At 37.5% G+C, this 13,731-nt stretch overlaps 2 protein-coding genes across 2 annotated transcripts; both read right to left on the bottom strand.

Annotated features, from left to right (window-relative positions):
* Positions 1–18: 18 nt before the first annotated feature.
* Positions 19–574, bottom strand: LOC102851382 (ERI1 exoribonuclease 3-like). The gene is made up of 2 exons (XM_006885499.1): positions 139–574; positions 19–104 (listed from the first exon to the last, which is right to left on the bottom strand). The coding sequence occupies exons 1-2, from the start codon at positions 533–535 to the stop codon at positions 19–21; spliced, it is 483 nt and encodes a 160-aa protein (XP_006885561.1). The 5' UTR covers positions 536–574.
* Positions 575–9,033: 8,459 nt separating this feature from the next.
* Positions 9,034–9,990, bottom strand: LOC102850966 (putative olfactory receptor 51H1-like). Its single transcript, XM_006885498.1, has one exon. It carries the CDS (start codon positions 9,988–9,990, stop codon positions 9,034–9,036), a length of 957 nt encoding a protein of 318 aa, XP_006885560.1.
* Positions 9,991–13,731: the final 3,741 nt, after the last annotated feature.

Raw genomic sequence — 13,731 nt, 5'->3', positions numbered from 1 at the left:
CATCCCGTCCTCGGCCAATCAGAATGGCTTAGATGTCTGCTTGAAGATGAAACCTCGATAGGCAAGTGTCTTCATGATGTTGGCAATGTTCTTGCAGTCATCGAGCTGCCCGGGGGGATATGCAGAGGGACTGACCAATGCCACTGTGGGGCCGACCTACGTGCTGCAGGCTGAGGCCCTTGTTCATGTCTAGAAGTCCATTCTTGGGCCAGCAGCCCATGGCGAAGCTGTAAGCCTTTTTCAGATTAATCCACTGCTTGAAGTAATCTGCTACTGGCAAGCCCAAATACTGGCACTGGCCTGGGAGCATGACTTTCAAGTCCCAGTCTCCACAGGTGACAAAAATTGACTTGACGTTTGGATCTAAGAGGCCTTCCTTCGCCATCCACTCATCGACCCTCTCCAGCACTTGCTGCAGGCTTGGCTGACCATCCACCATGGCTTGAATAATCCCGGTGAGCTCTGTACAGAAGGGGGTAAGCTGTGGATGGACTACAGGCTGGACATACATATGAAAGGTAGACTCAATCTCCATGGTCCGACCATTTAGTTTCAAGATGGGAAACTCGATGATTTCCTCCGCGCACCTCTGGACCACATTTTATCCTCTGGTATTCAGGTTCAATTAAGTTTCTCCTAAACTCAACTTCACTCTTACATCATTAAACTCATTATGATTTGAGAAGTCATGATTAACAGTCTCTGGAAATGATCTGAGTTTGAATATCTTTGTAACTACCTCTGAAGACCTGCTCTAACTTGACAACACACAACAATATAATAAATAGATATTTAAGTGTGACTTTATTTGGGAAAGCCACATTTTGTGAAAGGTGAGTAGTGAGCCCCTGAGGTAATCTATACAATTTCATATCATCTCAATTTTAAACCTCCTCATTACTAGTTTGATTATTTATATTGTCCTACATTGCTATTCTACCTTTTATACACTATCACTCTGTTCAGTGCCATAGTTTCCAGTTGAACAAATATATTTCTAAACTATTTTCGCCTCAATTATTTTGTTTGAATAAATGCCTCAGTCCATGTAGAGGTTCTATTTGAGGATAATTAAATTTTCTTTAACTCTCATTCATCTTAATGTTAGCCATAATTTATTAAGATCCATGTGGTCAAATGCTTTTGCATAATCTCTAAAACACAATGGAGCATCTTTCTGGTATTCTCTCAGCCAAGGTCTATGTGAAGTCAACAATAGTATCTACTGTTCCATTGTCTCCTCTGAATCCACTTTGAATTCCTAGACATTTTCTGTCAATGTACACCTCCATACACTTTTGAAGAATCAATAGAAAGGTTTTTCTTGGGAGTAGTATTATTAATATTGTTGGATGAGATCTGAATTATGTACAATCACCTTTTCTTTTTTTTAATGAGACACTTATGAACCTCTTCAATATTTTCTTGGCATATATAAATGAGCCTACCAAGGTTGTATCTGTTAGTTGAAACACCTTCAATTTGTATTCTGTGGAAAAAAAATTTTTTTCCCCAATTCCCTCAATGCAGTTGAAGCTTCTTTCATTCATTGATTTTTGATCATATGGTACCTCTTGGAATGACTGAATATCAACCAATTATGTTTGGTACAGTGATTCTGTGAATTATTCTTATCTTCTTTGGGAGCGTCTTACATCATTCAGTATTTTCCCCATAAATCCCTTCACATTGTAACTCAAGGTTTACATGCTTTCTATATTTCTTTGAGATTGAAAAACGTTGAATATTCTTTTCCTTTTTTATTGTCTAACTACAGACCTTTTCAAATTTCATTTTAATAGTTTGCTTTATCTTCTTGAATTTCCACTTCAGATCTTTTGTTCTATAATCTTCCTTGATCATTTCTTACTTTCCCTTTAACTTCTCTGATTCTTGAGTAAGTTTCACAACCTCTTCTGACATTTGTCTTTATTTATATATGATATTCTTGATGTTTTCCCACAGTGTATCAGATTTATTCCCATTATGATCTGTAAATTTGTGTGTGATATGCTCAGATGATCTGTAAATTTGTGTCTGATATGCTCACATTTGTGTTTTGTTTCCTATGGACTTATTTTCATTTCTTATGACTTAAATTAATGATCTGTTCCACAGTCAGACCCTAGTCTTGTTCTGACTGGTAAGACCTAAAGATGAGGCCTACAGTTTAGAAGGCCCTCAAAATATGATGGAAAGAACTTGTATGTAGTAGAACTTTTAGTGAACATAGGACCCTAATTTACTTATTTGAAATGACTCAAAATGAAGATAAACAGCTGCAAATAATGACTGAGTAAGATAAAGTAGATATGAATGGCTTGTGGCATGTTATGGACCACAAACAATAAGAACCATAGCAATGTATGCTGGATCCTGAAAATAAGAGCTATAGAATGCTAATGTAGGTATTTGACAAAGTTTTCGTCATTTTGTTGTTGTTGATATTGTTGTTTTGTCCTGCAAGGTTTAAAATTAATTATTCCAAGGATGGAATATAGGTCTTTCAATAGTATCAAGAATGTACACCCAAGAGTATATAGTGCATCTTGTGGATTCCAAGTCCTGCTCAAAATGCCTCCTCTAGAAGGGGAGCTCTGGTGGCCTAGTGGCAAGAAGCTGTGCTGCAATACCGAAGCACATGGTTTGAATCCACCAGCTGCTCCAAAGGAGAAGGCTGAGCATTCTCCTCCTGCGCTATTAACTGCCTCTGAAAACCCACCGGAGGGTTGCTTTGGGTCAGTTCCAACTCAGTGATACACAACAACCACCAGCAAGGAGACAGAAGTGTATGTAGCATTACAGAGAAGACAAGAGTTAAGGAAAAGAAGCCCCAGAGAAACATCAGCTTTGAAGGCAGTGGAGTCAGACACAGTGCGTGGGCTGCTTACCCCAAGAAGTAAAAAATTACTTCAGAGAATTGCTGATGAAAAACATTCAAAAGTATGTTTTTTTAGGGTGCCTCAGTTTGTTGACTCATATTGTGAGGAGGACCGGACCCCATTATTGGAAGCCCAGCTCGCACGTGAGTGGGCTTCGGGGTTATTGAGAGTTCAGCCTGCAAACAGGTAACTCTCTGGTTTAATAATTAAAGAGAAACCTTTATCCTCTGTTCCACAAACAGGCTGAGAACTCTAAGATCTCTCTTCCCATTAATCATATGTCTTAAGGCGTTTCGATCTCCCGATTCTTTTCTTGTCAAAGGCAACGTCTTTCACAAGGAACAGAGTGGATGTTCTCCCTTGCTCTATTGTTTCTGTATGAGATCACTGTTTATTATGATTCTATGGAAACCCTAAAAAATGAGATCATTGCTTAGACCCCTTTAAAAATCCATCAAACGCGGAGCCATGCGGCTGCGGTATCTTGTCCTTTCTGTGTGACTGTGTTTTTCTTTGCGGCAGTCCTGTCTTGTCTTCTGTGTGCGTTTGTCTCTTTATGTTCATTTATTGCAGGCATTGTGCAAAGGGTTGCGGTTTGCAGCAATATTACTATAACATTTGAGCGTGAGGTTTACTGGCAAAGTGGGGTGTCTGTCACTTGGCTTTTAACCAGCAGAGATAAAAGAGCTCTTTAACACTTGCCTGAGCAGACCATAGATCAGAGCCATGAGCCCAAGGACCCGAAAAAGGTCTTCTTTTGGACAAGGCTGATAGAGGCTCATCTGATACAAAAAAAATTATGCCTTGAATAATTTTTTATCTTGAATTGTAGCGTGTTGCTTCCCTAAATATGTATGACAACTGCAATGAATTCTTGAATTCAGTAAATGAGTACAAAATGTCATAGGTAAAAGAGTTGGTGTCAAGTTTGAAAAAAAAAAAACTTTTGGAGCAGGAGGACATGTTTCATCTGCTAAGGAATCAGGCTTAGATTGTTGCAGTTGATTTTGAATATCCAGCTAGCGACATTAAAGGCAGTCAGACATCACTGCCCCCACACCATTTTTTGCAGTTACTTTATACTTGACTAAGTAGTGTAATTCCCTTCTCTAGTGTTTGATCAACAACACACAACAAAAAGGACCCCAGCACCTTCCCTTGCCTGACTGCCATCAAGACTAGACCACCATCAAGATACCAGTCAGCCAGTGAACCAGCCGACTTCCAGAGTGGAAAGAGACTGCAAGGCCCCAGGCTCAGGCCAGCCCACAGACCCATGCCTCATCATCAATCTTAAAGCCACACCCTCAAGCAGGCCTCCACCCTTACCCTTAGTCTAAGGCTCAAGAGCCACCAACTTTTGAGGGGGGAAAAGAACGGTAACACATAAAAAAAAGTTGCCTCTGGAAACTCTACAAAAACTCTTATAAATGTACAGAAATTAAATTAATCCTAGAACAAGAAGCTTTTGTGCAAAGCTTACTCTGAGTCATATTTAACTCAACAACGCTTAACCACTGCTAAATGAGACTAGTGCTATTATATCTGGAGAAACACTCTTCCACTTTGTGCATCGCTCTTTGTCAATGTGCCGTATGAAGTACCCTGGGTTTGCTATGATGCTGAACCTTGTGCTATGGGGATATCAAATACCATAATTATTTCCCATTGTGGACAGTGTTTGGTGGGACTGCCAGTTGTAAAACAGGTTGGGAAGCAAGAGTGGCATCCACTTCCTAAACACATGCCTCTGGAAACTCTATGAACTTGGAGAAACAACGGTAGCTATGGAAAGACATTGGGTCTTTTGTTCAGAGTCGCTACCGAGTCGACCTGAACTTGACTGCAATCAACAATGACAGTGTATGATACCTCTTGAAATCATGTCCAAAGTATGAGAAAGGAAGTTTCACTTCTCTTACTGCTAAGGAACCTCCTGGCTGCACTTACTCTAAGATATGTATGTTCATTGTCTCAGCAGTCTAATATGTCTAATATGCTCACTATTTTTCACCAATATGCTGAAATAGCAAGGATTCTTCTCCAGTTTTTCTTATTCATTGTCCAACTATCATAGAATTATGAAAATACCACTACTTTGGTAAGATGTATTTAGTGTCTAAGAATTGTCATTGCCTTTTGACACTTTAAAGAGTTCTTTTGCAACACATTTGCCCAGTGCTTTATGTTGTCTTGTTTATTGACTGCTACTCACGTAGTTTTGAAACCCTAGGCCAAGCCTGGCTTGCCTCGCTCCTGGGGAGCAGAGCAGTTCTGTGCATCGAACACAAGCCCAAAAAAAGCATTCGACTCCAAAAGCTTGCCATAATACCTGCGCTCTCACCACCATACTCTTCTCTGGCAAAAAGAAGTCACAGACACCCTGGGAGGAGCCAACCAGGAAGAACATGGCTGCCTTCTCTCCCCTCTCCCCTCTCCCCTCTCTGGATCTAACTTGAATAATTGACAACTTAATTTTTCTCTGTCTATCATAATGTTATTTTTCTGGTTCAGTTGTGGGATTTTTTTCCCTTAATATTAAAATAAAACTGACAGATTTGAGGCTAGCATATTTGATTTTCATCACTAAGTGTTTCAAGTTCTCTTACCTTTCAGCTGATAAGATTGTGCCATCTGTATCTTGCTGGTTTAAATGAGTATTCTCCCAATCCTGACACTATATTTTATCTATAGAGCATTCAGATTGATTAAGTATAGTGAAAGGATACAACTCTAAGACATATTTCCCAATTTTAGTTCCCAAGAACTATGCTATTATTTTGTTCAAACTGTCACTTAGTCTATGCTCAAGTTCCAAATGAATAAAATTAAGTATTATGAAATTCTCATTCTTTACAATGTTACCTACAATGTTATTCAATTCTTCACAATGTTGTTAAGAGTGACATGGCCAAATGACTATGCATAGTTAGTGGGACACAGGTAAGCATCATTATTCTGGTATTCTCTGCCTCCAACCAAGATTCATTTGATGTCAGCAGCTATATTCCTTGTTCCACATTTTCTCCTGAATCTAACTTTGAATGACAGGTCTTTATTTTGAATGATGTGTAGCATAATTTTACTTGCTTATAATATTAATTACATTGTTCTCAAAGTTCCAAATTCTGTTACATAATTTGTGTTTGGAATGAACATAAACATGGATTAAGTAATTTGGCCAGATCACAAACACTTAAGAATTTCTTGGTGTAGATGGCTGAGTGCTTATAATAGTGTATTTCACTATCAAAAGATTAATGTTTTTTTTAATTTCTGAAGTCTTTTGTTCATCATTGCCTTCTGTGTCACTTTTAATTTTCTCTTCAATATGATTAGTGCTTGATAATATGTAACATCTTCAAATGATTTTAAAATCTACTAGCTCTTCATGGTGTTACATAAGATTCTTATCATTGGACCAATAGGCAGCAGCATCATGATAGATGGAGAAAAGACTGAAGCTGTTAACAACTTCATCTTACTTGGATCCACAATTAACACTCTTGATACCAGCAGTCAGAAAATCAGGAGTTGTACTGCACTGGAAAAGTCTGCATTTAGGGACCTCTCCAAATTATTGAGAAATAATAATGTCCGTTTGAAGCCTAAGATGTATCTTTTTCAGGCTCATAGTCTTTTCGATCACTTGCTATGAGAGCTCAGCAGTGAATAAGGATGACAGAGAAAGAATTGATGCCTTTGAGCTGAGGTGTCAGAGAAGAGCAGTGAACATTCCACGGACTGTCAAAAGAACAAATATATTCTGTAGAGGGTACAGCCAAAGTGCTCTATGGATGATGAGGCTTCATTTTATGTATATTGGGCATGTTGCTAGGAGGGACTGTTCTTTGGAGGGCTGCATGATGCTTGAAAAGATAGAGTGTCAGTGAAGCAGAGAAGACCTTTGACCAGGTGAATTTACACAATGACTGTCACAATGCGCTTTAATGTGTTGGGGAGTGTGAGGATGGCACAGGATAGGACAGGATTCAGAACTGTTGTTCATAGGGTCACTATGAGTCATTCTCAACTTGATAGAATCTAACAACAACAACAATATGTAACCTCTTGAAATGATTGGAAATTGAGCAGCTCTCTTCATGGTACAATGACATGATATATCCTTTTCATTTTGTTTTGAAACTTTCTTAAGGATCAAAATTTTGCCCATTGTTGTAGTTATTAAATTGATTCAAATTCATAGGGACATCAAATTGTTAGCTCATCTTGAACCATCTTCATGATTGTTGATGTGCTTGAGCTCATTGTTGAAGCCACAGTGTCAATCTATCCTGTTGAAGGTATTCTTTTTCACTGATATTCTACTTTACCAAGCATGAGGTCTTTCTTCAGGAACTGGCTCCTCCTAATAGTGGGCCCCAAATATGTGAGATCCTTACTTCTGAGGATGATCATTGCTGTTCTTGTTTCAAACAGAAGAAGAGATTGAAGACGTCTCAACTTCTGTGTTCTGAAATTGGTCAAACATGCAGTCATGTTTCATTAACTATAACTAAAAGGAAAGAAAGAGAAAAAAAAGATGGTAATTGGGATTTCTGGTGGCCTAGTGGCAAGAAGCTCCACTGCAATTCCAAAGACATGCAGTTTGAGGCCATTAGCCACAGAGAAAGATGAGCACTCTTGTGTGATTAGCTGCCTACGAAAACCCACTGGAGGATCAGCTCTGCGTCAGTTCTTACTGGATGGTACACAACACACACAATAGTTGGAAAATACGACCTTAGTGGTAGAAATAAGGAACACTGGTGGTATAGTCTGTGGTGTGTTGATTGCTAAGCAAAGGCTGTGTACTCATCCGTATGTGCATATATATACACTCACACACACACATGTCTCACCTGTTTGCCACAAAATAGATGACATTCTTCGGGAGCTTTGGTGGTCCATAGAGAGTTTCACTGCTAACCCAAAAGTGTAGCCTCTCTAGGAGTTTGGATCCATCAGCAACTCCATAGGAGAATGATGAGTAATGTCCATTTATATGATGTACAATCTCAGAAAGCTGCTGAAGGGTCAACTATGACTTGATTCTGGCTAGACAGCAATGGTTGAGTTTAGTCAAAATTCTACAGAAAATTTACTTGGATGATCCTTGTCCAACAAATTAACTGCTTCATGCTTTTAAAATATTCATTTTTAATCAATCAGTAACACTCTTTTTATGATATTGGCTAATTGCCAAATAAATATTGACATTTGTTAATAGATAATCTGTGGGTTTTTTAAAAAATTTTGTACTTTGAATATTCTTGAACATGTATCATAGTTGCATAGCTCTTTATAGTTTCATTTCACAACAATACTGGATATCAAGTGATGTTGTTATTATTGTTATGTGTTGTCTAGTCACCTGTGTCTCATAGTGATCCTATATACAACAGCTTTGAACCCAACTCTATCCTCTGCCAAATTTATTGCCACTGACACAACCCCACCCACTATCCCAGTCACTGAGTCTATCCATCTCATCGAGGGTACTCCTCTCCTATACTGTTCCTCCCCTCTCCCAAGCATTATGTCCTTCTTATATTTTAAAATAAGAAAACAGTGAATGAACTGGGTAGGGAAGTTTACTGTGACAGACACACAGACCTCATGTGAAAGAGTCAAGTTTCCTTCTTCACTCTTCATTCCCAAATTATACAATATAGTTGATTGTATTATTCTAAATATAATAATATTCTTTTTTTTAAATATAATAATTTTCTTAATCCTAAAAGTTTTTGCTTTTCTGGCCCATATATCATTTTAATTATGCTTATACCCTGTTTCTAATTGAAGGTGCTCGTAATTCCTGAACTAAAAGATAGACAATTTATTATCTGGATTTTTAAAGGAGTTATTAAAAATGTAATTAATCATACTCCTTTCTTCCAATAGTTCTTTATCAAGGGAGAAACTTGAGACTACATAACACTGTATTGTAAAGTTTTTGTAGATGTCATCATTTGCATATAAGACAAAGAGCAATTTGATGCAGAAGAGGGAAAGTGTGGTATGTAACCTGGGAATCTTCTTTTGCTAAAATCAAATTACACAGAAAATATGAAAAATATAAAACTTTATTTCTTGTAGTCATAGTTGAGAATTTACAGAATAGTTTATTCTTTTTCCAAATTGGCTGGCATTAACCCTCTGCAGTCACCTTGGTACGAACAAATATTTGAATTATCTTCCTTCGTATCTCTTTGGTTTTCACAGTGTAGACTATGGGGTTAAGCACAGGGGGTACAAGTAGGTAGGCATTAGCCATCAGGGCATGAGTCAGTGGGGAAAGATGCTTTCCAAATCGGTGAATGACAGACACTCCAATGAGTGGCACATAGAAGATGAGTACAGCACAAATATGTGAAACACAAGTGTTGAGTGCCTTCAGCCGTCCCTCCCCTGATGCAATAGCCATTACAGTTCTGAGTATAAACACATAGGAGAGAAGGATGGAAAGGGAGTCAGAACCCTTAGTGAAGATGACAGCAATGAGTCCATAGAGACTGTTGACGCGGGTGCTGGCACAGGCAAGGCGCATGACATCTTGATGGAGGCAAAAGGAGTGGGAGAGGATGTTGGAGCGGTAGAAAGGTAGCCTCTTGATGAGAAATGGCACTGGAAAGACCACACAGATTGCTCGAGTCAAGATTACAGTCCCAGTTTTGCAGACAACACCATTGGTTAGGATGGTGCTGTATCTAAGAGGATTCCAGATTGCTACAACACGATCAAAGGCCATGGCTACCAGTACACCTGATTCAATAGCAGAGAATGTGTGGATGAAGTACATTTGAACTAGGCAGGCATCAAAGGCAATATACTTGTAGTTAAACCAAAATATGCCTAGCATTGAGGGTAAAGTACAGAGAGCAAGTCCCATGTCCGCCAATGCCAGCATACACAGAAAGTAGTACATAGGGATATGCAGAGATGACTCAGACTTGATGGTAGCAATAATGATGCCATTACCAAATAAAGCAATGAAATATATAGCTCCCAATGGGAATGCCATCCAGTAATACTTTTGCTCAAGCCCTGGAATTCCAGTTAAGATAAAGTAAAGGTGTTGAAAGTGGGAGTAGTTAAAATCTGCCATGAAGCCAATGTGACATAGACCTGTGAAGGAGGTTGTGGGATCCTGATGGTATGTTCCCTAAAGATACAGTGACAGAGGTTAAAATTATATTAGAATATTACTTCCCTAGGCATGTAGCCTTTTTAATTTTTTACATGAAGGCAGAGAATGTAAGAAGGATTAAATCTCTGCAAATGCAACTCAAAGAGGTTTCTTTGCAGTCGCATCCACTTCTCAGGAAAAAATGACCCCCTTAAGTATAAATTAGTCTTATACAGTTAAAACATTACAGTAACCACAGAAAGGAATGTTTTTTGATGGGAGAAGATGAAGAATAGCAAATAGCTAACAGATATACTTTAAAGCAAAGACAATAACCATAATAATAAAGATGAAAAGAAACACTATAGTGCCAATCCATTAGCTAAATTTCTTTTCTGTCTTTCCCCCTTATTTTCTAATCAATATATTAAAAACTTCTGATCCAGAATGCAATGGCATAAATAAAACAAATTCAATATTAAATATGAATTATTAATTCTTCCAACAGAAAGTCATTTATCAAAATCCTTATGATTAAGACCCTAATTAAGGCAATAAATCTTGTACCTAAGGCAGAGATAGAAATATCTGGTATTATACCTATCCTTACGTTGCACCATAACCAGCTTTCATATCACTTCAGCCTATGTGTAACCTCAGAATTATTTTCTATTTAAGAACTTCAGACAGCCTCTTCTAATGATAAAAGGTATTATATTTGTAATTTGTAGTCAATTGTAATCTAAGTTGGATCAACAAGGAGGGTTCTTTGGGGGATAATCAATGTTGCTTAAAAGAAAGTAAAATGTACAGGGCTCTCCTGAATCCTTTTAATAGGATCAAGGCCATCTGGCAAACTTCTACTGCTAAGAAACTCACATACTAATCTTTCATAGAACATGGTGCACTCTGAAAGCCTCCCCCTAGGGGACTCAGTAAAACTCTGGAAGACATGGCCATATTGTCTTTAAATTCATTTGACTTTAGAAACTGTTGGCAATCAGGACGCATGGAACTTTAAAAAGTTTTTAATAATAAAACACGTAAACTATCTTCATCAATTGATTGCAATAAATCTGATTAAGGGGATAGTCAATTTTAAAATCATGGACTCTATTCATTCTATGTTCACACTTAATATCTGTTGTTGACTAGCATTCTGACTAAATTACACCCCTAATCTTCAGGTACAGCATTTTTCATATAGAGTACAGCAGCAACAATAATACCTCCTTCTTTACTCAAATCAAGCCAAACTCATTGCCACTGCCATTGAATTGATGCCAACTTAGTGAACCTCTTTTGGATTTTCAAGACTGTAAATCTTAATGACAGGAGACTTCTCATTGTTCTCCTGAGGAACCCCTAATGGATTTGAACCACCAGAGGTTGAAAGTGTTTTAGTCAACAATGCAGCGTGCTACAGACAGTGCCATCAGAGGTCATAGGAGTAGTAAAAGAGATCAAAATATAAAGAGTTTAGAGAGCAAAATATGTGCTTTTTCTTATCATTATTTAGAATAAAAAGTTCTCCTTTTTATTCAATGATGATAATAATATTAGGGGGAGTTGTTTATTTTTGTTTGTCAGACTTCTTTGCAGCTGGTGAAAGTGAAACAGATTCTCTTCCTTTAGCAAAGAATCAAAGCTTATTCTGTATATTTTGTAATCATTGGGTGATTAGTTTTCTTCTCTAAAATCATTAAATCATCTCTTCCCTCCACATCTACATACACCACCAGCGGACCTGCACTTGTGATGAATCAGAAAACAACTTTTCAAAAACTTCTTGAGTATACCTTTTATAAACTTCTAGTTTAGATTTCCCCAAACTTGGTCAGTGTATTTTTTCCCTACTTCTATAAAAATAGCCTTTTCCTATCTTTGCTTTAAGACAGCTGTTGTTTTAAATCTATGTCTTCTTTTTGTTTTGATATATTTAACTTATTTTAGAGAACTAAAATGTTTGCTAAGTTTTCAAATAATTATAGTAAATAAGAAGGATGGGGAAAACATTACAGAGGTGAAAGTTGATGGAGTTCACATTTTACTGGTAAAGAAAGTATGGTTTACAAAAAGAAAACAAATTTATCCAAGTTAAACACCTAATTATCAACAAAACTGAAGAGAAATGGAGGAAAAGAATTAAAAATATACAATCTTGCTGTGAAAATCACAACTCAGTGAAATAGAATCTTGGTAGCTTGATCAGAGAAAATCAAGTAAAAATACTAAAAGTAAAATATTAGTAGAAATCTTTATTCATTTATTGAGTCTTCAGATTTTACTATTTATAAAGGGTACTCATAATCGATGATATTCAATTCTATCCTCTGAAGATAGGGATCTTAGAGCCCAAATTCTCTGTGTAGCTCTTTATCTCTGTTGTCCATTTTTCTTCAGCAAGTCAGTTTTTCTCCTTTGGTAATATAATGGCTACTTTTTCTTATAAACTAACCCAATACGTGTATTTAGAAATAGCTACAACTTGTTGAGTAGTTTTTACATCTAGGTTTGTGCTTAATTGCATTAAAAATCAAGAAAACATACTAAATATATATGGGGAATATATTGCACGTTTTAATTCTTTTCCTCTGGTTCCAGCAAGTTGCATCACTTTATTTTAGATATTAGCTTAAAGAAGAATGTGGGAAAGAAATATTTTACCTGATGTATCAGCAAAGCAAACAAAAATTAAACCCTTTCATTTATCATATATAGTAGGAAAGCTTCTGTATATTCTAAGTCACGTATAAATAATGAGACTTAACAGAATATGTTTACCCTTCATCTTACTTGAAAGTATGATGGCAACAAAGACTTGGAGAAAGAGGAAGAAATCCCTTCCTAGTTTAAAGATAAGTACAATCACTCCTGACCTGATGGCAGTGCCTCAAATTCTATTTCCAAGGGGGAAATTCTCAAAGCATAAGAAAGAGATAAGAAAAGAGAAAGGAATAACTTGGAATTAATTAGAAAGAGTAATAATTGTATCTTAAAACATTCTGTTAAGAGGTCAAATTAATTCTTTCAGCTTACCCTGAAACTTACCTATTTGCTGAGAGCAACTCAAGTAACAAGAATTTTCCTAAGCAGTCCAAGTTTCACCTAACAAAACCTTTGCCACTATCCCTATAAGCACTTTTACTTCCTTTCCTGCTCCAAATCTCTTTCCCTTACTGTACCATGGAGAATTCCACAGACCCATAAACAAATGTATTCCCTTATGCTTCCAACACTGAAGAGGGTATTCCCTTGACTGTAAAGATACCCCCAGCTTCCCATGTCTGATAAATGAGATAATGTTGATGGAGCTATTGGGAAAATGAATATGTGTCTGTGTGGGAGTTTGTAGTTCTCAGAAGCTGGTTATTATTCAATCAGCCTTTAAGAGCCATTATAGGCATCTATACTTACCTATAGGAATGTTGTTGTTGTTATTGTTGTTGTTGTGTGCCGTCGAGCCGCCTGCGACTCATAGAGATCCTATGTACAACAGCACTAAAACCTGCTCTATCCTGTACCAATCTCACTGTCTTCAACACCCCTGCATTACCCCAGTCACTGAATCAATCCATCTCATTGAGGGTCTTCATCTCCTATGCTTTCCCTCCACTCCCCCAAGCATGACATCCCTCTCCTAGGAATGGTCCCTCCTTGCAATATGTCCAAAGTATGTCAGATGAAGTTTCAGAATCCTTGCCTCCAAGGAGCAGCCTG

Source organism: Elephantulus edwardii, unplaced genomic scaffold (assembly GCF_000299155.1).
Source record: "Elephantulus edwardii isolate Elephantulus edwardi_28Jun2011 unplaced genomic scaffold, EleEdw1.0 scaffold00044, whole genome shotgun sequence".
Taxonomy (NCBI): Eukaryota; Metazoa; Chordata; class Mammalia; order Macroscelidea; family Macroscelididae; genus Elephantulus; species Elephantulus edwardii.
Note: the sequence above shows the minus strand (reverse complement) of the source record. Positions and strands in the feature narration are given on the sequence as shown.

Excerpts from the sequence above, each read along its gene's own strand:
- LOC102851382 (XM_006885499.1), bottom strand. The coding sequence starts at position 535 with ATGGAGATTGAGTCTACCTTTCATATGTATGTCCAGCCTGTAGTCCAT. Across the intron at positions 105-138 it reads AGGTCGGCCCCACAGTGGCA|TCGATGACTGCAAGAACATT; the intron begins TTGGTCAGTCCC and ends CCCCCGGGCAGC.
- LOC102850966 (XM_006885498.1), bottom strand. The coding sequence starts at position 9,990 with ATGGCAGATTTTAACTACTCCCACTTTCAACACCTTTACTTTATCTTA.